The 22,020-nt window shown below is 41.5% G+C and overlaps 1 protein-coding gene across 1 annotated transcript in view; it reads left to right on the top strand.

Moving 5' to 3' along the window:
• LOC109323573 (centrosome-associated protein CEP250-like) overlaps positions 1 to 16,271 on the top strand; it is a 72,650-nt gene extending 56,379 nt beyond the window's left edge. Inside the window, exons 11-15 of the mRNA XM_019555217.1 lie at positions 7,726 to 7,929; positions 8,378 to 8,544; positions 12,109 to 12,260; positions 12,893 to 12,972; positions 16,108 to 16,271. Coding sequence (XP_019410762.1) covers positions 7,726 to 7,929; positions 8,378 to 8,544; positions 12,109 to 12,260; positions 12,893 to 12,972; positions 16,108 to 16,236 — 732 coding nt within the window. The 3' untranslated portion in view covers positions 16,237 to 16,271. The remainder of the gene's footprint in view (positions 1 to 7,725; positions 7,930 to 8,377; positions 8,545 to 12,108; positions 12,261 to 12,892; positions 12,973 to 16,107) is intronic.
• The last annotated feature ends 5,749 nt before the right edge of the window (positions 16,272 to 22,020 follow it).

The raw sequence follows: 22,020 nt of genomic DNA, 5'->3' as shown, positions 1-22,020 counted from the left end.
GGAACCCCGCTGCCCACGTCCTTCCAGGTTGAGAAGGACCCATCCACTACCACCCTCTGGGTGCGGCCCTCCAGCCAGTTAGTGACCCATTTGACTGTGTGGGTGTCTACACCACAGCCCCCAGTTTCTTAATGAGAATGGGGTGAGAGACAGTGTTGAAAGCCTTCTGGAAGTCCAGGAAGATTATATCCACTGCTACCCCTGCATCTAATGATCTGGTGATCTGATCATAGAAGACCAATCAAATCTCTAATGAAACTGAAGGTTCATTAGTGACTTGAATGTGGGTGTGAAGTGTACTGTCCAAGTTTGCAGATGATACTAAATTGTAGGGTGAAATGTATACTCTGGTAGGTAGGGAATGATTGCAGGCAGACCTGGACAGGTTAGAAAAGTGGACAGTACATGATAGGATGCAGTACAAACAAGAACAAGTGCAGAGTGCTGCACCTAGGGCACAAAGTATCCAGCATACCTATTAGCTGGGAAGTGACCCTCTCCACAGCACAAAAGCGGAAAGGGATCTCAGAGTCATAGTGGACTCTAAGATGAACATGATTTGTCAGTGTGACAAAATCATCAGCAAAGCTAACCATACTTTATCATGCATCAGCAGATACATGACAAATAGTTCCAAGGAGGTGATACTGCCCCTTTATGAAGCACTGGTCAGACTGCAGTTGTAGTACTGTGTCCAGTTTTGGGCGACGCACTTCAAGAAGGCTGTTGATAGACTCGAGAGGGTCTAGAGGAGGGCCACTGGTATGGTTAGGAGCTTACAGGACAAGCCCTATGAGGAGAGACTGAGGGACCTGGACCTCTTCAACCTCCACAAGAGAAGGTTGAGAGGTGATTTTGTGACTGCCTACCAATTCATTAGGGGGACACAAGAAGGGATTGAAGATGATCTATTCACCAGGCCGCCTCTTGGGGTAACAAGGAACAATGGCCACAAGTTGACAGAAAGCAGATTTAAGCTAGATATCAGCAGAACTTCTTCAAGGTAAAAGTGGCCAAAATTTGGAATGGGCTTCCAAGGAAGGTGGTGCTCTCCCCTACCTTGGGGTTTTTTAAGAAAAGGTTGGATAGGCATCTGGCTGGGGTCATCTGACCCCAGCACTCTTTCCTTCCTAGGCTGGGGGTTAGGCTCGATGATCTGTTGAGATTCCTTCTGATCCTATCAGCTATAAATCTGTGAATCTAGTTATCCTGTACTGTATTAGCATTTGTGTTGTTATGCACACATGTACATGTTTTAAGAATGCTACTCTGGGAATGGTTCATTGAATTAGATATAAACAAAATTCCCCAAATAGCATGACTCCGTGCCCCTTGAAATACATACAGACAATATTTTGGAGTGCTGCTATTACTGCAGAAGCTCAAATTCTTAATTTTTTTCTGCCAACTTCTTCAATTTTCATGCCAGCTGAAAATAGTTATCTTTTTATTGACTTTTCTTCCCTTACATAGAGGAGATATTTTTTCATGTTCCATGTGCTGGGTAATAAAATTAGAAGACTCCATATTGTAAAAATGAGTCTGGCTCTTTATTAAAGGATTATTTACAGAGGTACTCAACTACATCCAGCATTCAAAGCATATACATAGAGATGAATTTCTTCGTACCTCCTCCAATCTCTTCCTCCTTGTAGGCTGTCCATTCCTCCATGTTCCAGGCATGTATCTTATTTTTCATCAGTCATAGTTTTTTTTATGCTAGCATTTGTCTCTCTGATGAAGCCAAAAGCTACTACCACATTGTCCACCATAGGGATATATATGACTTTCACTGCCAGTCCATTGTGACTTGTTTGAGCTCATAATTTGTCTCTGCTTCTGCCTTCATTCTGTAGGCTGGCATCTTTTTGGTCCTCCATAGTGCCCATATACCCGTTACTAACTTCCCTGTGTTAGGAGAGATGGTCCAGTGGTCCTGGCCTTGTGTCCATCTGTTTGGGTATGCCATCTGCCTACTGCTATTCTTCAGTTGTTTTCATTTTGTATCCAACTGCAGTTTCAGCTGCTTCATTTTTCAATTCCTTTTTGTAGCAACACAAGGACCTGCTACCTTGTGTGTAATGGCCTCAGGCTCATTAAAATCTAGTAAAAGCAGATGTAGGAGATGGTAATATTGCCTACAGTTAATGTTGTCTGAGACTTTCTTTTGTAAGACCCCATTTCCATTTGCTTTTGAACTTGGCCATACTCTAAGAGATTGTGTTGGTATTTTCCATTTCTGCTATTTCTTTTGTGCTGAAATCTTTTTGTAAAGTTCAAGAAAAAATGGTTCAGCTGTTTTTGAGACTGAAATTAAGGAATAAGATATGTTTACTTTTTTTTTTAAACTTTCTTTAATGCTATATGCTTCAAAGCACAAGTGTTAACTTTTGCTAACTCTATAAAAATTTGCTCAAATTTGCTCAAGAAATAAACCACTGAAAAATGTCACCTTGTGCATGCTCAGTAGAGACCTATTCAAAGCTGACTAAATATTCAGAAGGCTGTCTATTTGGAGAATGTTTCATCCCCTCACAATGAAAGCTTTCTGTATTGAGCATGTGCCATATTCAAGGAGGATGTGCCAACCCAGGTTCATCAACTGAACAGGACTTTCCCAGCAAGAGCTAATATAGCGTTTTTGTCCTGTGGGGCCAGGCCAGCTCTCAGGATCTCAAAATTGTGCTGTTAGATGGGAGGGTGTGACAATTGCACATATACAAACACACAAATCAGTGAATACGCATCCACGGCACATATGCACACTAGGCACATACACACACACACTACCAACTCAGGCACATACACATCCAAGATTACCAGTCTAAGCACATACATATCTATCACCAATTCAAGCACATACACACTATACACACTGAAAATTAGTCAAAAATCAGTTGCTAATACCCATACACTCAGTACACATACACGGTTCATGAATTTGTATATCACGCACACAATTATATATATTTGCCAGTTCACATACACACCACATACCTACACATACACACAGGTGAGTTCCTGACTCAGGTGGTGTGGTGTGACTATGTGTGCTTGGGGTACCTAGGGTTCTTGGTGACTATGGGAGGGGGAATCAAGAGTCAAAAGATTTCCAGAAGGAGGGGAAGGAGGTAGATGGATGGGGGGTTAAGATGAGAAAGGAAAAAATAAAAGAGTGAAAGTGCCAGGAGTGAAAGTTGACAGGGCCAGAATTAGAACTGGCAGACTGAAGGGGAGCTTGGATTACTTGAGGTCCCTGGTGCCAGGGGGGAAGCAAGGGAAAAAAAACCTGGTGTTAAGGAAGGGACAGGCAGGAAACAGAGAGGCAGAAAGCTGGGAGATAGCCAGGAAATCAAGGAGAGTCAGGAGATCAATAAGACAAAAACCCAACTCAGGGGTTTTAAAATAATAGGTTTATTAAACAGACAACACACTGCACAGCCCTATGAAATTATTGGTTCATGCACACACACACATACTAGTAACAGGAGAGAAAGAGGCTTAGTGGAGGGATTGAAGTCAAGGTCTGTTGGGACAGAGTTCAGGTCCTTTTCTTGGGGAAGGAAGGTAGGTGATAGCTACCTATCCTGGGCTGTGAGTTGATCCTTGATGGCCAGTCAGGGTCTTCTCCAGCAAGGTGTTGTCCAGAGGGGGTCACCAGCAGGGTCTCTGGGTGGATAAGTGGTATGGCATGGTGCTGGTCCAGATGGAGAGGGCATCCCACCAGGTCTGTCTTCACTACCCCTTTTTAAAGGGGCAGACCTTCTATGACCCTACTGGGTACAATATAAACCAGTGGATCAAAGAAAGAGAGAGAAAAAAAACTTGCTACAAAAATGCTAAAGCTTATCCTATGTCTTAACTTACTCATACTTATCTATAGGGAATAGAGAGAGAGAGAAAAAGTTAGAAATAGTTGGGGAAGGGAGGGAATGCATTTCAAAATTTAAAAAAAAATAAAACCCGGGGGTTTTGCTATAGTTTATACAGTCCCAGACATCAAAAAATGAGAAAGCAGGGGGCATAGTGGTATTTCAGTGCTCCTCCTATTGGTATACAGTTGGAAAATTTCCATGATATCTTTCTTGGACCAACTATATAGCCAAGAGAGATGTTAGACAAACTCCGGAGCACAAAGTACCCTTCTTCATAGATACAACACCCCTAATCCTAGTACTATTGGTAGTAGTAGGGCTGTGCAAAGCTTTGGTCACTGATTTGATTTGGTGAAGATTTGGCAGCTGAATCTCTGAATCTGAATCAAATCAGGAGACCCTTTAATCTCTCTGAATTGAATCAGAACTGTCTGAATCAATTTGCAGAGATTCAGATAGATTTGAGGATTCAAACATAGACACAGCTTTATATGTTTTTTCTATATACCTCAAGGTACCAAGCGAATCATGAATGTTGAGATGGTGGGCCGGAAGGGGTGTCCCATGGGAGCATGGGGGAGGGTTCCCAGTATGCTTGGAGGTGGGCCCAGAAGTGAACCAGAAGTACTACCGGTCCACTTCCGCATCCGCCACAGACAGCAAGGGGAAACCCCTCCTGCCCCCAGGTGCCTCCTGGGTCTGGGGGGTTACCCAGGGTCCCCTGTAGCTGTTCACTGAGGGCACAAGGAGGGCACAAGGGGGTCCCCCACACACTCAGCGGTGGACCCAGACATGGACTGGAAGTACTTCTGGTCCACTTCCAGGTCCGCTGCCAAGGATGTGGGGGAGGGGGGAGAGGGGCACACTCCTGTGGGATGCTCCATCTGCCCCACCACCTCAGCATTCATGAGCCATGCCTGGTACCTCAAGGTATGTAGAAAAAACATTTAAATCTATCTATGGCCGAATCTCTGGCTCTTCAAATCAGAATCAAATCTTCAGATTTGGATTCAACCGAATGAACTTGGGACAGTGATCCAAATCAATTAATCGAATCGGTGTCCCCCAGTCAGGCCCAATCCAAATCCAAATCAACTATGGCCCACTTTGTATACCTCTATTATATAGGGCGGTTGATGAAGAATCAGTCTGATACTAATGTAGTTGAATACAGTTTGGAACTGTAGGACAGGGAGGGCAAAAAGAGGATTTGGTTAGTGGGCGGTGTAGTTGATGATTGTAAGAGTAGGGATATGAGCTAGTAGAAAAAAATTGGGAGCTATATGTAAGTAAACTGGGACTGGCTATTGAAGAAAAATGAGGATGGACTGCAAAGCCATTGCACAGGTGAAAATTAAAATTAAGAGCCAGCAGGCAACAGAAATTGGTACCAGTTGCCACATGGGAAATGGAGAAATAAGTGTATGGTTGCAGGTCCTATGGTTAAAAATGTTCTGTGCTCATGTAATTAAAGAAAAATGAGAGATTCTACATCTAAGTAAAAATAAGTGTGCAAGTATAGAAGGAAGGATAATTGCCTACATATAAGCATTGCAGAGAAAGCTGTAGGGTTATGGGGGATAACAAGCAAAGCACAATCCAACCACATGATACTGTCACAGAAAGGCAAATACAGACGTAGGCAATGTTACCAGCAATATCATATACAAGACCCAACACGCATTAGTAACACTACAATGTGCAAGAGTAGCTGTAATGCTGTGGCCCCTTTTGGGCACCACATTTTAGGCAAAGGCAAATGCAAATCACAGAAATGCTGAAGGGGGAGGGATACGAACTAGATGTAGGGAAATTGAAAGAACCAGGTATGTTTAGTGTGGAAAAAGGGAAATTAACATGGGGAACACAATAGCAGTTTTTAAATAATTGAAAGGCTGTCATAACAAAGACTAAGAATTACTCTTTTGATTTGCCATGAAAGCTGGATAGTAATGGGTTAAACCAATGGGTTTAAACTGCAGCAAAATAGATTTAATCTAAATCTCAACAGTTTGTGAAAATGGCAAACCTTCATAACTGTAAGAAAAAACTGCCTAAGGAAGTTGTGGAATTTTTTTTGAGTTTTGGGTAAATAATCTCTCTGAATTGTTTGGATTAGATAATCTTTTAAGTACTGTCCAGTCCTATGATTCTATACTAGAATACATGTGCATAATGAAGCTAAATTAAGGTTGTATGACAGACTTTAATTTCTGTTTTCTACCTCTTGAGTGTTTTATTGGGCCACTTTGGTGTTCTGTTCATGCTATCTTTTTTCCTAGTGTAACATGGAATGGATTTCATTAAATGCAAGGTTTTAAACCGCATTAGTTACCTTATTTTTTTTTTCAATGATAGTAAAAATGGTTTGGAAGAAAGATGTGAATAAGGATGGGCTGCTGGCATAGCACAAGCATTACACAAAGCAATGCTTTAAGTTTTGTGGGAACACTGTTTTGGAGTTGAAAAGTAGTTTGCAGAGGGTAGGAGTATGTCTGTGGTTCATTTTGAGAAAGGCTGGCAAACAGCTGAAGAAATGAGATCTAGCCACTCTATGCATGCATTGGCTTGCAGACTTTCAATGTAAACAGCTTGGCATAAACCCATGTCCTCAGAGCATGGTCAGGCTCTCTCAAGTTGAGTCAGAAGTTACATAATAGATACCAATAAATATACAAAGAACTTTTGTAAAAGAACAGGACAGTTTAATACTGTTGTTTTGGTGGTGGTTATTCAATTTATATTTTGTCCAAAAATATTAGCTTACGAAGAATGCTAAATTATCATAACTGGATATTATTAAGTGTTAATATTGTAATTTATTTTCTAAATAGATTACAGCATTTACAATGTTTTGTTTAAACTGTTTCTTACAGCAGTTTTTCTATTACTCAAATGTGTGCACACAGTTTTTATGCCAGATACCCTATCAAGATGGTAAATGTGCAAAATTATTTTATTTTCTTATTTTATTTATAATTATTTTCTTTATTTTTATTTCTTTATTTTATTTTCAAAATTACTTTATTTTCTTATTTTATTTATAATTTCGTTATCTAATTTTTCAGTTGCATTGCTCTTTCATTCAATTGCTGATTATATGTCAGTTGTGATACTTATATATTTTTAATAAAATGCTAAGAGCTTGTAAGCTCAGTTGTGCTTTGTTCAAAACCAAATGTGAAATAATATATATTATATAATATATAGTAACAGCTATTGTACATCTATTTATCAATATAAATCATAAATATAAATGTAAATTTAAAATATAAATTGTAAATATATCCATAAACATAAATTATACATATAAATTATATATTTAGTATATATAATAACTATATATGTATAATAAAATGAGCAAGAAAATAGCAGTTATTATATATAATATATAATAAATAATATTTTATATAATCAATAATATATAATAAATAATAAAAAGAGCAAGAAAATAACAGTTACAATACTGTAATTTTTACAAGTGAAATAACTGGTACATTTTAAGCTGTTCATTTTGGGATTAAACAAAATTGCACTGTATGTTCAATTACTATGGTTTTGTAAAAATATCGTCTATGAATCTTACTATTTCTAAAGTCTAAGAATTTCTCCTCCACAGTTATTGGCTTTGCCCTCTTTATAATATCACTGTCAGAGTTAAACCTCCTAAAATACGCTCTTCTAAATAGAAACTTCATATTTTGAATGATGAAAAGCAAGATTTCCTTCTAACTAATCCATCCTGTTGCTCTTCCCCAAGTTTACACTTTCACTTCCATTAATATTATGTAGTCACAGTCCATATCTGCTCTCAGAATGTGAATACAACTTATGCCTTGTTACCTTCCAGGTACTAGATGAACTGGAGAAGCATGAACAAATTCTGCAAAAGGAACTTCTTCAAAATATACATACCAAAGTGCAAATGATAAGAGAGTCTTTACTCAAACGAGAAAGGGAGATCATTGAGCTGTTACAGAGAGAGAACATATGCAACAAAACAATGAAGCCTCAAATCACAATGGCAGCAGTTTTAAAAACTCTTGTGAAAGAGGTAAACGGTTGTGGAAGAAATAGTAGAAAGCTATGTATTGTAGTTTTATTTACATTTTTAAAGATAAAGATAAGAAAAAAGTATATTTTGTATAGATCCAAATATTAATTTATATATATTTAATGTATATTCATACTATACATATTTGTAAATTCATAATTTTATTGAAAGTTACAGCTGGGAATTTCAAAGGAGCATAAGGAATTATTCAGTGGGTGCATAAGGCTCACTGAAATGCAGTATGCAGTGAAAAAAACTGATGACATCAGCAGTGAGGCTTTTATATTGTGCTATTAGTTTAATGGTAATAATATGGAATGTGAGTGTAACAGCATGGAAAAGATCATAATGTATAGGCAAAAGAGGCGGTATCTGAACCACATGAATTGCAAACAAGTATACAGACTTAAGGAAATATGAAAACTATCCAACTTTCAATCCATGTTAGGTTCATGCAATATATAATGATGTACCTGAGGCACAACAATACATCAGTCAGCTTATCAGGAAGAATGATGCTGAAAGGGCTGATCAGAAAGAAGCATTTAACAATGCTCAGGCTGACATCCTAGCCTATGAAGTATTTTATGGGTGCAAACCTATGGATAACAAAAGGTATGTGGGACGATTAGTAAAGTAGGACGTACATTTCTCTAAGTCTGATTATGAGAAATTTAAAAACTGTCAAAAACAAAGTGAACTCATTTTGAAGGATAAGTCCTTTACCTACTGTATAATACATTATTTCCAAAATCCAAGATAACTTTGAAGTTAATATAACATTCTAATAGTTATATTCTATAGATGGAAAATTATACTTTTGTTATAATTTTTCCATGTATAGACTTTGTAATAATCTCTTAGGGCTGTGCAACGCTTTGGTCCCCGATTCGATTCAACAGAGATTCAGCCCAATTTGGTAGCCAAATCTCCAAATCCAAATTGAATCAGAAGACCCTTTAATCTCTCCAAATTAAATCAGGACCCTCTGAATCAATTCAGAGAGATTCAAAAAGATTCAGAGATATGGACATAGACACAGCTTTAGATGTTTTCTTCTACATACATATAGGTAGCAAGGGGCTCATGACTGCTGTGATGGTGAGGTGCATGGATTGTCCGCTTCTGGGTGCACCATGGAGAAGTATGTCTGGGTCCTCTGGGGATCACACAGGGGGTCCCCCCCATGACCTGACTCAGTGACTGATGCCTCCTGGGTCTGGAGCAGCACCCAGGGTCCTACTGTGGCTGATCATTGAGCCAGGAGGGCATGGGGAAGCTCCCCAGCATGCTCCACGGCAAACCCAAAAGTGGACCAGAAGTACTTCCAGTCCACTTCTGGGTTCACTGCCAAGCATGTGGAGGCTCCCCACTCCAACCCTGCACTCCTGTGGGATGCTCCATTTGCCCCACCATCACAGCATTCACAAGTTGCGATGGTATATCAAGGTATGTAGAAAAAAACATTTAAAGCTGTGTGTATGTCCAAATCATTTATTCTCCAAATCAGCATCGAATCTTCAGATTTGGATTTGGCTGAATCAATTCAGGGATGGTGATCCAAATCAATTAATCAAATCCCTGTACCTGATTCAGGCTGAATCCAAATCAAACAGGGCCTGCTTTGCACACCCCTATAATATATATAAATATTGGAGGGTTGTACTAAATTTCTCCCCCCTACTCCACTACTGTGTCAAGAAAATCAGTGGTGTGAAGGGGAAGGAGGTGGGTTAAGCTAACCCCTCCCCTGCCCTTGCCCTACCTGTTTTCCCTCACCACCACCTGCCCCCTCCCATCTGCCTCCCTGCCCCTTTCCCCACCACTGTGCCTGCACCTGCCCTCCTATTGCCTGTCTGCTCTAGTGCCTGCCCCCCACCACCCACCTTATTTCTGCAATGGTTCTGACTCCAGCTTCAGGGCAGTCAGCTTCAGGCTGGGGCCACCCCAACTCCAGCTGTGGTCCTAGCCCAGAAACAGCACCAGCATCTCTAGGCCCAGCCAGGTTAGGGCAAGGGCTTGAGCCAAAGGTAAGTGACAAGGGTGGCAATTGTAGGGGTTGGGGGAAGGTGGCAGGGGAGCAGACTGCAAACTCTCCCCCACATGCTCCCCCAAGCCTCACACTATGGGGTCCCCCCAACAAACCCTTTCACTATGCAGTATCCTCTGCACTTCCCCCACTTCCATTGCATGATCTCCCTGAGCCCCCTCACCACATGCCCCTCTCATTCTGCACCAGCTACCCTGGTCCAGGGCAGGTTGTGGCTCAGCTCCAGCTTCAGTCTTGGACCTAGAATTAGGGGCCACAGAAGCTTCCCACTCTGGGTCAGTACTCAAATCTAATATGAGGCTTTTTTCTTCCATTTTGATTGAGGAAAAAAACCTCACTTTGGATTCAGGTAAATATAGTCCTTAAGTAGTGTCTTACAAAAGCACTATGTATTTCATCGTGCATTGATCATATTTGCATAATATCATGGAAGGAACAGATTGCAGTTTACTGTACAAATATTTGGAAACCATTTCCATGTTTAGGACACCCTGTAACCATGTCAACACGCCTCAGTGGTTTAACTGGATGACTTAATGTGTTGTAAGCCAATACTCAGAACTTTTTAATGTTCTCTGCTGTCTGGCAGCAAGGACAAACACACCTTTTAGTAGATTTACATGTCATACCCTCTACTTTGGCACTGCAGATTTCACATATTAAAATATTTTTTTCAAGTCTGGTTTAATCTGGGAACAATTACTGTATTTACCCAAATCCAAGATGGCTTTGAATTTAAGACAATCCACTAATAATTAGATTCTGTAGATGGAAATTCTATAATTTTTTATAATTTACCATGTATAAAATCTAATTATTGTAGGGTCATCTTAAATTGATTCCACCCACTGCTGCAGCTGGGCAAACAGCAGTAGGGGGGCAAGTAGTGAGGGGGGGCAGGTGGCAGGGGAGTCAAGTGGCCAGAACCCTGCCTCTTGCCACCTGCTCCCCCAACCATTTGCCCCCCTCCCCGTTGCCTGTCCCATCCCCTCCCTGTGCCTGCATTCCCTGACTTCTGTCCCTGTGCAGTGATTCCACTCCATGGCACTTGCCACTCTACTTCTCTCTATCCTCCAGATCCCTCCACTGCCTCTCCCCACCCTGCCATCTGCCATCCCTTTCTCCTGCACTGCACCTCTGCTTTTTTCTAGCTCCAGTGCTGGTCTGGCCAGATGCACAGAGTCAGGACTCGAGTTGCTGCCACCGCCACTATTGCTACATGACTGGGTGGAAGTGGGGCAGGGGGCAGAGCAACCATGGGCTCAATGGTCCTGACTAGACCAGGGCTGAAGCTGAAGCATAAGTGGTAGCAGAGGATGATAAAGGAGACAAAAGGGGCACAGGTGGTGGGCCAGAGGGGGACAGAGGTGGTGGGGAAGGCAGGTAGCAGCTACAGCTGCAACTCCAACCTCAAAATTAAACTTAAGACCAAGTTGGAACCAGAATCAAAACCACAGCAACTGTCTTAAATCCAAGATGTAGGGATTTCCCCCCCACCCATTAAATGGTTTCAAGTAAATATGGTACTTCACTTTTTGTAGAAGAAATCCATCAGGGACATTATGAGATGAACAAGTACAATATAATATATGGTCTTACAGGGAGCATCTACACGTTCATTAATGCACTGTAATTATGATACATTTAATTTAGTACCTGTAATTACAGGTACTAAATGCTCCATAATTGGCGCTACTGCACATTAGTGTCATCACAGGCTTTTTTTTGACATTGTGCATTCTACTGCGCATTGCTTCATTAGCATGGGGTTTCCTGCCGTACTAATGTGCAGTAGAATTAGTCTACTCTGCTTGAAGCATCTTGTGTAGATGCACCCAGATTGCTAAATCACTTGAACAACTTTTCTCTAAAATTTTATACTCTATAAAATACATTGCTAAAGTAACTGTATTTAGTCAATTCATGCTGCACATTTATAAAAATATAAACTGAAAGGAAACTGTAATCGCCTAATAGATGGAGAAATATTTTTACAATATATTTTCCTACATAGACACTCTGCTGAGCACTTAAAATGCTTAAAAAAAACCCAAGAAAACAGTTCCTAATGAACTCTTGGGTTTTTGCTTGTTTGTTTATTTTGTTTTTTGTTTTTTGAACAATTACAGGGAACAGCTTCCAATGAAGCTTTTCAGAAACCTTGTGATTGCAAAGTCCGATTTACAATATGTCGAAGCAGAGAAAACTGTGTTAGATTGTATCACAACTGGGGAAATTTCAGAATGGATTGACAAAAATAGCCTACATTTTGCCCTGCTTGGTAAGAACTTTGTGTCAGGTAAAAATAGCCTAATAATTAAGAATTTCCTTCTTTTTAGATACTCTATGGAATATTTAAATGCAAATATAGCAGGAAACTTAGGGCCTTTTGCTTCATTTTACCCTACTCTTCCAGTTATAACATGACATTTAAAATCTAACATGCTACGAAGTCCTAAGCACATGAAATATCTAAGATTATGGTTTGCAACTGAATTATCCTATAAAAGCCTACAGTTAATAAAAGTTTGATTTAGAAACAAGCTCATCCAGAAGTTAGCACATGCTTGAAACAGTACAGTACTGAACAAGACCCCTAAATGTATTGTAAAGGTTACAGGGTATATGAAACCTAAATTTGCCATTAGAATTCAGAATTATTATGTGGCTTGATAGCAAATCCCTGAATGTGAGAGCAGACACAGACAACAATATTTCATGTTGTTTATAGAAAGACTTTTAAAATGTTGCAAGATGAAGGGATTCTCCCCCCCCCCCTTAAATGATTGATTTCCTTTTGATGCCAACACATGAAACTCCAGTGGGGGAGGACTGAAGAACTCTTGATTGATCACTGGCAGATTTTTATTTGCTAATATTAGTTAATATTCTTGTATTGAAATCCCTCACCAGCTTCTGACAAAGAAATTCATGCAGATGATAAGACCCATTTTCCAGATGAAGTCCTGCTGACACCAGAAAACAAATCACAGGTAATGTGTTAAAAAATATTAATCATGCAAAAGGATAGGAGAAATAATTTTATTTTAAAATTCAAGTCCTCAAATTACTCTTAGAACCCAAAGATTTCTTTGTTCTATATATAATGACTTCGTATGTTTCTGTCTCTGAAAGGCAAATCTCAAGAAGAATTGTATAGTGAGCTATATTATTTATTTTTCCATTTCAAGATAGGCCTATCATCAACCATTACGTGTATTAACAATAGAAACCACAACACAGTATTGAGCATTGTGTAAGTTTTGGGTAAACAGTACATTTCTGATGTCGTGCCGTGCAACTGTTTATTTTTCTCTTTGAGAAATATAAATATTTCTCTTTGATGATATTTGGACCTTTAAATATTTAATACCAAAGGTTAGGCATAGGCAATTAGTAAGACTTCTAGCATATGTCTATACTATTTCCACTTCTACACAACAGTGTTGTTGAGAATCTTGCCCTGCCCAACTCCATACATGTCAAACCTAGAACTGAAGAAGATATATCATCCTGACTATGTTCCCTGCATGTGTTTTTCTGAGACCACTATATCCAGCATGCTTATGAGTAGTATTGGAGTGAATTTCCCTGCCTCATTTCTGTTTTTGGCTTATATAGAAAAGAACCAAGTTGACAGAGCATGATTTTAAATAGTATTCTATTGCAGAAGCAATAGACATATGCTAATACCCTTGCATGGCTTAGGATGTGAGTGCAAGATTTTGTTCCTTGTGAGGTGCCATTTGTACTATCTCTGGTTTTACAGTTCAGTTCAGAAAATCCTGATTGAAATGGGTTTATTCTGTGAAAGTGACAAGATGCAAAGGAAACAACAGCCCCAACTAGTATTTCTGAGCAGTAAGCATCTGTTTGAGCATCTGTTTGCTAAAGAGGAACATCTATTTGTTAGATACGAGTTCACTGCATACTTCATTAGCAAACAGATGCTCATGGCTTCCACAGTCCTAGTATAGTTTGTTCATAAACACATACCTTTATATGACTGTGAAGAGAATTTCCAGGATCAGCAGTCAGGGATTTTTTCTAAGACTCTGAAGTAAGTAAGAAACCCCCTCTCCTTTCCCAGCTATGCTCACTGCACCTTTCCTCCCATCCTCTTCCTCCTTCCCTCACCCATCACCGACTGCCTCAGGGGTTGGGGAGGGGAAAGGGGAGCTTCAGAGCTGCTCCTACCTACTCTAGCCACGCCATATGTGGCTCATCCAGGGGCAGCAGCAGGAAGATTCTTCCTCCCTGCCAGGTCCCCCCTGATGTTCTTTGCCAGCCATGAGCAGGTATAAGGAAAGGGGACCCACCCCCTGCCACAGCCACCTCTGCTATCTCTAGCCAAGCCTGATTCCATATCTGCCTGGCTAGCAGCTCTGAAACCTGCCCACTTCCCCCCACCCCTCCAAGATTGTTACCTGATTGAGAAACTTAAAAAACTATCTTGACTGCTTCTCTTGTAGCATGGTCTGTCCACCAGGGGTTGGGAAGGGGTGCTGGGAGTGAGAGGTGCATCCACCTCTGTAGTATAGGATCCCACTTCCACACCACCTTTTACAAATCCTGGATCTGCCCTGGAAAGTTTCCAAACTGGTTCATATTGCCTGAAATCTTCATGCAGCCAAAACAGGTTGTTTCCTCTGAATTTATTCTTTTACCATAAAGTACCATGGCACATGCTTTAATATTCACATTGCTAATATCAAAGGAAGAATAAGAATAAATTACTTCATGATGGACCAGCTCAGCATTTCTACCAGAGTGATGCTGCTTATAATATTATTATCATATATTATTTTCCTGTGAGCACCTTTTCATGGCCAAATACAGGATTGGATATATATTATAATTCTGGTGCCAAGTTAATATTTCTGCATAGAAGACATTGAACTGGCTCTGTCTTGATGCTTGTTCATGTTGCCACCTTGATAAGTGAAAAGCAAAACTGTAAAACCTTTCATAGATTTCATAGATTTTTTTAGGGTCTGATGAGACCTCAATAGATCATCAAGTCCGACACCCTGGCCTGGACAGGAAAGAGTGCTGAGGCCAGATGACCTAGCAAGGTGCTTGTCTACTCTCCCCTTAAAGACCTCCAAAGTAAGGGAGAACACCACCTTCCTTGGAAACCCATTCCAGATTTTTGGCAGCCCTCACCATAAAGACTTTTTTTCCTAATGTCTAATCTAAATCTGCTGTCCATCAGTTTATGGCCAGTGTTCCTAGTTACCAGAAGGGGTGCCCTCATAAACAGAGTATCCCCTATTCCTTGCTGCCCTCCCTCCACCAATGAATTTGTAGATGGCTACAAGATCCCCTCTCAGCCTTTTTTTGTGAAGGTTGAAGAGATTCAGGTCCCACAATCTCTCCTCATAAGATATTACCTGTAGGCCTATAACCATACAAGTAGCCCTCTAGATCCTCTCAAAGTTATCCACATCCCTCTTGAAATGCGATGCCCAGAACTGGATGCTGTACTCCAGCTGTGGTTGTACCAATGCCACATAAGGAGGAAGTATCACCTCCTTAGACCTACTTGTGATGCACCTTCTAATGCATGAAAGAGTGTGGTTGGCTTTACTTATCACTTCATCACACTGATGATTCATGTTCATTTTGGAGTTGACTATGACTCTGAGATCCCTTTCTGCTACTGTGCTGCTTAGAAAGTCACCTCCCAGCCTGTAGGTGTGTTGGTGATCCTTTCTCGCTAGATGCAGCACTTTGTACTTATCCTTGTTAAACTGCATCCTATTCTGTTCCCAACCTGTCCAAATCCTCTTGAATCTGCTCCCTGCCCTCCAGCATGTTTACTTTGCCGCATAATTTGGTGTTGTCTGCAAATTTGGACAGAGTGCTCTCCACACCCTCATCCAAGTCACTGATGAAGATATTGAACAGCACTGGTCCAAGGACCGAACCCTGGGGAACTGCACTGCCCACTTTTTCCAGGTCAGAAATGACCCATCCACCACAACCCTCTGTGTGCACCCCATAAGCCAATTCTTCACATACCTGACTGTGTAGTAATCTATATCACAACTGCTTAATTCATTAATAAGAATGGGATGCAACACTTTATCTGAGAATTATTTTAATAATAATGTTATTATTTTTAGGATGTTGTGACAAAAGAACCTCCAGGAATTCACCACCTTGGAGGAAAGACCCCTTACCATTACAAAGATGGGGACACTGTGTGCAAAGGATGGAGCAGAGAAGAACATTCTGAAATGGCTCAGGAGTAAAAGTTGGTTAATTGAATAGGTATATTTTCCTTAAGTGCCTATGAAAGTCAGTTGGGCTTGGGTTCTTAATGTACGTGGGCACTTTTGAAATTTTTACCTACAGTTTAAAAACATTTTCATGTTATTATAAAATAAAAATCAGATACCCAGACCTGCAATGGGGTCCTCTGGCTGGACCCACTCTGAAACTCCATTACATTTAATGGTTGACTGAGTAAGCAAAGGACACAGGCCTCATGGCAGCATCAGGATCTAAAATGTAGAGAAGTCCATCTTGCATTAGCAGTAGGAGGGTTAAAATACAAACAAACAAACAAACAACCACAAGCATTCACTCTTCATCCAAATGTTCTGATGAAAACTTTCACACTGACACTTATGGTGATCAAATAACAATAGAACAAAAATCTAATTTCAAACCAACACTAAAACAAGAACATTTAGGTTTGTTGTTCTTTTTTTTTTGTTATTGACAAAGTAACAGCTTCAGCTTGCTACCATATAATCTCCTTTCACATAAAAATAACAACTATTTATTTATTATTAACATTTGTTATTTGTTCTTGCATTTATATTAATATTTGCTTTTGTGCTGTTTTTTGTACATTTGACTGAATGATGCATGACTAGAGCATGAAACCAAAACTAGTGGACAACTACCCAGTATCAACATGAGTGCATTGCTCTGTCTTTTTAAATATCAGATATATGTCTCTTCTATTTTTTTGTGACTCTTACAAGACCTAACAGAAAAGAACATTGTTTTAATTTTGTAACTTTATTAAGTCTATGGGTTATTTGGGGGGACTGCATGTTTTATGGAAGACTCCATGCCCAATAAAGTTGGTGTTATTATAATGTTTGTATGTATACTCTATATATAGATTGAGATAAAAGGAGCCTGTGCTACTTCTGAAGAGGTGTAGCTACCTCGGGGGTGGGCAAAATGTGACCTGCAGGCCAGATGCAGCCCACCAGGCTATTCTATCCGGCATATGGGACCCCTAAAAAATTTAGAAAATTAGTATTTATCTGCCCCTGGCTGCCTTCCATGCGGCCCTCAATGGCTTGCCAAAACTCAGTAAGTGGCCCTTCACTCAAAATAATTGCCCACCCTGAGCTACCTATTTCAGCACCTTGAGCAGAACTGGAACGGGGATGGGGGCTGTGTTGAGCAGAGAAGAATGGATATGTAGGGGGTGAGAGGGGCAGGCAAAGTCTAATCTGATACAGCAGGGGCTACAGGGAAGAGTCCTGTCATCAGCTTCTTCACCAGTAGAGGATGCTGCCAGTGCAAGAGCTATACCACCGTAATTGAGGCTGTAGAAGTCTTCACTTGGCAGTGGCTCTGAGAAGCAGTGCAGTAGCTGTTGGCTACACTGGAGCAAGTGGAGGAGGCTGATAAAGGACTCCTATTGGTTCCTGCCTCCAGTCTGCATGGCCCACACTTCTGGCCCCTGGGGGAGCCCATGCTGAGCACTTGCCCCTACTTCCATTCCAAGCCTGTCCCCTGTAATCAATACATGGGACTCATATTAGAGAGAAGGTTCAGGCTGGATATCAGGAGACATTACTTTACAGTTAGGGCTGCCAGGATTTGGAATGGGCTCCCAAGTGAGGTGGTACTCTCTCCTACCTTGGGGGTCTTCAAGAGGAGGTTGGACAGATATTTGGCTGGGGTGATATGAACCCAGCAGCCATTCCAGCAAGTATGAAATGCTGCTTTCCCTACATGTACAACTGATTAAATGAATATGGGCTAACACCATCTTAAGAGTTTCATAGATTCATAGATTCATATATGTTAGGGTCAGAAGGGACCTCAATAGATCATTGAATCTGACCCCCTGCATAAGCAGGAAAGAGTGCTGGGTTCAGATGACCCCAGCCAGATGTCTATCTAACCTCCTCTTGAAGACTCCCCAGTGTAGGGGAGAGCACCACCTCCCTTGGGAGCCCATTCCAGATTTTGGCCACTCTGTGAAGAAGTTCTTTGTAATATCCAGTCTAAATCTGCTCTCTGCTAGCTTATGGCTATTATTTCTTGTGACCCCCCCGGGGTGCCTTGGTGAGTAGAGCCTCACCAATTCCCTTCTGCACCCCCATGATGAATTTATAGGCAGCCACAAGTCACCTCTCAACCTTCTCTTGTGGAGGCGGAAGAGGTCCAGGTGCCCTAGTCTACCCTCATAGGGCTTGGCCTGCAAGCCCTTAACCATACAAGTGGCCCTCCTATGGATCCTCTCCAGGTCATACATCCATCTTGAAGTGTGGCACCCAAAACTGCATGCAGTATTCCAACTACAGTCTGACCAGTGCCTGATAGAGGGGTAGTATCACCTCTTTGGTTCTGTTTGTCATGCATCTGGTGAGGCATTATAAAGTGCAGTTAGCTTTGTTGATGACTTTGTCACACCGACGACTCATGTTCATCTTGGAGTCCATTAGGACTATGAGATCCCTTTCTGTTTCCATGCTACCCAGCTGGTCATTTCCTAGGTAGTAGGTATGCTGGACATTTTTCCTCCCTAAGTGCAGCACTTCGCATTTCTCCTTGTTAAATCACATTCTGTTGTTTTCTGCCCATTTGTCCAACCTGTCCAGGTCTGCCTGTAGTTGTTCTCTGCCTTCTGGTGTGTCAATTTCTCCCCACAGTTTTATATCATCTGAAAACTTGGACAGAGTATGCTTCACTCCCTCGTCCAAGTCACTGATGAACACATTGAAGAATATCCGTCCAAGGACCAAGCCCTGCGGGACCCCACTGCACACGTCCTTCCAGGTCAATACCGACCCATCCACCACCACTGTCTGGGTACAACCCTCTAACCAATTTGCCACCCACCGGACTGTGTAATCATCCAAGTCACAGCCTCTTAATTTTTCACCATTATGGGGTGGGATACTGTACTGAAGGCCTTCCTGAAGTCTAAGTAAATGATATTAACCCCTACTCCTGCATCAAGGTGTTTTGTAACCTGGTCATAAAAAGAGACTAGATTAGTTAGACATGATCTACCTGCTATGAACCCATGCTGGTTTCCCCTCAGCATAATTTTTCCCGCTGGGGTCTCACATATATGAGCCTTAATAATCTTTTCAAAGACTTTGCCAAGAGTGGAGGTGAGACTGACTGACCTATAGTTGCCTGGATCCTCCTTCCTCCCCTTCTTGAAAATAGGGACCACATTGGTCCTTTTCCAGTCCTCCAGGACCTGGCCCATGTGCCACAAGTACTCAAATATTCTTGCCAGTGGCTGTGCAATGACATCAGCCCATGCCTTCAGTACCCTCGGATGGAGCTCATCCAGGCCTGCTGACTTAAAGGCATCCAGTCCTTCCAAGTGACTCTGCAACATCTCAGAGTCAACGCTTGGTAGTCTGGTGCCCTGCTGTTATATACCATTGTGAGACTCGTCTTGCCCTCATTTAGGAAGACTGAGGCAAAGAACTCATTGAGAAGTTCAGCCTTGTCTCCCCTGTCTGTTCACCAATTGCTTTTGCTCATTCAATAGTGGTCTTATACCGCCCTGGGCCTTCCTTTTATTCCCTATATATCTGAAAAAACAATGTTTTGTTATCCTTAACTTGGGATGCCATCCTCAGCTCCATGGTAGCTTTGGCCTTTCTAACTGCCTCTTTACAACTGTGAGCTGAGGAGGTATACTCCTCTTTAGTAATCGTTCCCTGTTTCCACTACTTATATGCCCCCTTTTTGCCCTTAGGCTGCTCTGGATTTCTCTGGTCAGCCAAGGAAGCCTCTTGGCCCCTTTCCCCCTTTCCCCCCCACAAAGATCAAAGATCTTTTTTTATTTTCCATCCCCTAGGTATACATCCCCTTTCATAGAAGGGTCATAGGCCCTAGCTGTGCCCCAGATGGTATAGACCCCTAAATTGTGTGAGACTAATTACTTCAGTTGGGCACTCCAGAGCTTTGAGGAAGTTCAACAAAAATAATAATGAATAATGTATAAATTAAATAGAAACTTAAAATAGAATAAGCAGCTTGATAGCAAGTTGTGACACAAAAGAGTTGTCAAAGATCTTTAGATTATATACATTGTTCTGACCAATCTAATGTCATCAAAATGAAATTTAAGAACTGTAGCTTTTTGTACAGTTTTTTACATCAACACCAGGGAAGCTATTTGCATTGCATAAAATATATATTTTTTTAATTCTACAAAACCAGGGAACTATGTTACATATTCTTGATTACTGTCCATTGGAGTGACATATCTATTAAATATTTGTATGTTAGGGACTGGGTGAAAGCTGGTTGAAGCTAATGGTCATAAATCTACCTGAAACTAGAGAAGACAGGTGACCTGCTTATCTCAGAGTAGCAGATTGTAGGCTGTTACTGCAGTGCCTAGTGATTTGTATTGAAGACACAATTGGCTAAAGCTTTCACCTGTGCAATAAAGATTGAAAAGAACAAATCAGAGTACAGAGAAATGGTTTTACCACAGTATAAAAACTATAACTTTTCAGCAAACCTGTGTATAATTATTGAAATTAATGTCCTTGTCAAAATATTAAGCTTATCCCAGGGTGACTTAAATCTGCATTTTAGTAAAATTAAATATATGTTGATTGAACATAAATTATTCTTTTACTCTTTAAGTTTTATCTATTCATTCCACTATAGTAGTCACTTAAAACTTTTACAATAGAATTAGGTACTTCTCCATGTATTGGGTATTCTATTATTTGTTCACTCTTAAAATATAAGGAGTTGTGTTTTAACTGAAACCATCAGATGGGACTACCCAGACACTATCTTGAAGAAACAGTTCTGTTCCTACAGTCAACAAGTAGCACTAATCTGGCATGGAAGCACACCGTGGCAGGATGCTTGGGGCACCTACCACTTTAAGACCTAAAACAGCTTGCCAACCAGCCTGCAGATATGGTCAGGGCTAATTGCAGAATCAGCTCACCCAGGAAGCCTGCAGGTGATACTAAGGCTGAGTGATGGAGTCATCTGCCTGGACAAAGGCTGGGTTTAGACAGGATATAAGCATGGACCCTGAGAGTAGAGCTGTCAGTAAGATTTTGGAACCTGCTAAGAGAACATCACATTAGCAGGATGGCTGCAGCTTCAGGTCAGCATGGAGGGTAACATCAAAAGCTGTTTGGAGGTTGGAGAAGGAACTAGAGGCATAGAAGAGGTTCATGGAGACCCAGTGTGGGGTCTGGAGCCCAGAAAGAAGGGCCAAGAGTATAGGACTTGATGCAGGGCCCAGGGCCTGGAGAGAGGCCAAGAGTTTGGGACCTGATGAGGGGCCTTGGTGAGCCCAGAGAATGGGGCTAAGAGTAAGGGGACCTACTGAAGCATGAATGCCGCATGCCCCTGGAGGCGGGGGGGGTGGACATGGTGAGTTCCCACAAGTACTGGCAGCACTGCTGGTGGTGGGAGCATTGTGGTGGCAAGCAGGGAGCTCCCGCAGGCTGTCACAGTACTGTTGGTGGTACAGGGGGGAGGGGTGGCAAGCAAGCATGGATCAGCAGTCAGCAACCACCTGCAGATGCCACCAGCAGCATTAGTGGTGGCCAGTGGCAATTGCAGACCACCCACAGATGCTGCTGGTGGTGTTGGCAGTAAGCAGCGACTGCTCACAAGTATTGCCAGCAGTGTCAGTGGCACCTTTTGGCAGGGGGTGCATGACCACACTCAGGGGGTGCACATGCACCTGCGTGTACCCCCTATGCATTGCCAATGTACTGAAGTGAGCCCAGAGAGATCAGGGACTGAGGAAGAGCCAGGACCAAGGGGCCCCA

Source organism: Crocodylus porosus, unplaced genomic scaffold (assembly GCF_001723895.1).
Source record: "Crocodylus porosus isolate Cpor-Errol unplaced genomic scaffold, CroPor_comp1, whole genome shotgun sequence".
Classification (NCBI taxonomy): domain Eukaryota; kingdom Metazoa; phylum Chordata; order Crocodylia; family Crocodylidae; genus Crocodylus; species Crocodylus porosus.
The sequence above is the reverse complement of the archived record's forward strand: the minus strand, read 5'-3'. Positions and strand labels throughout refer to the sequence as shown.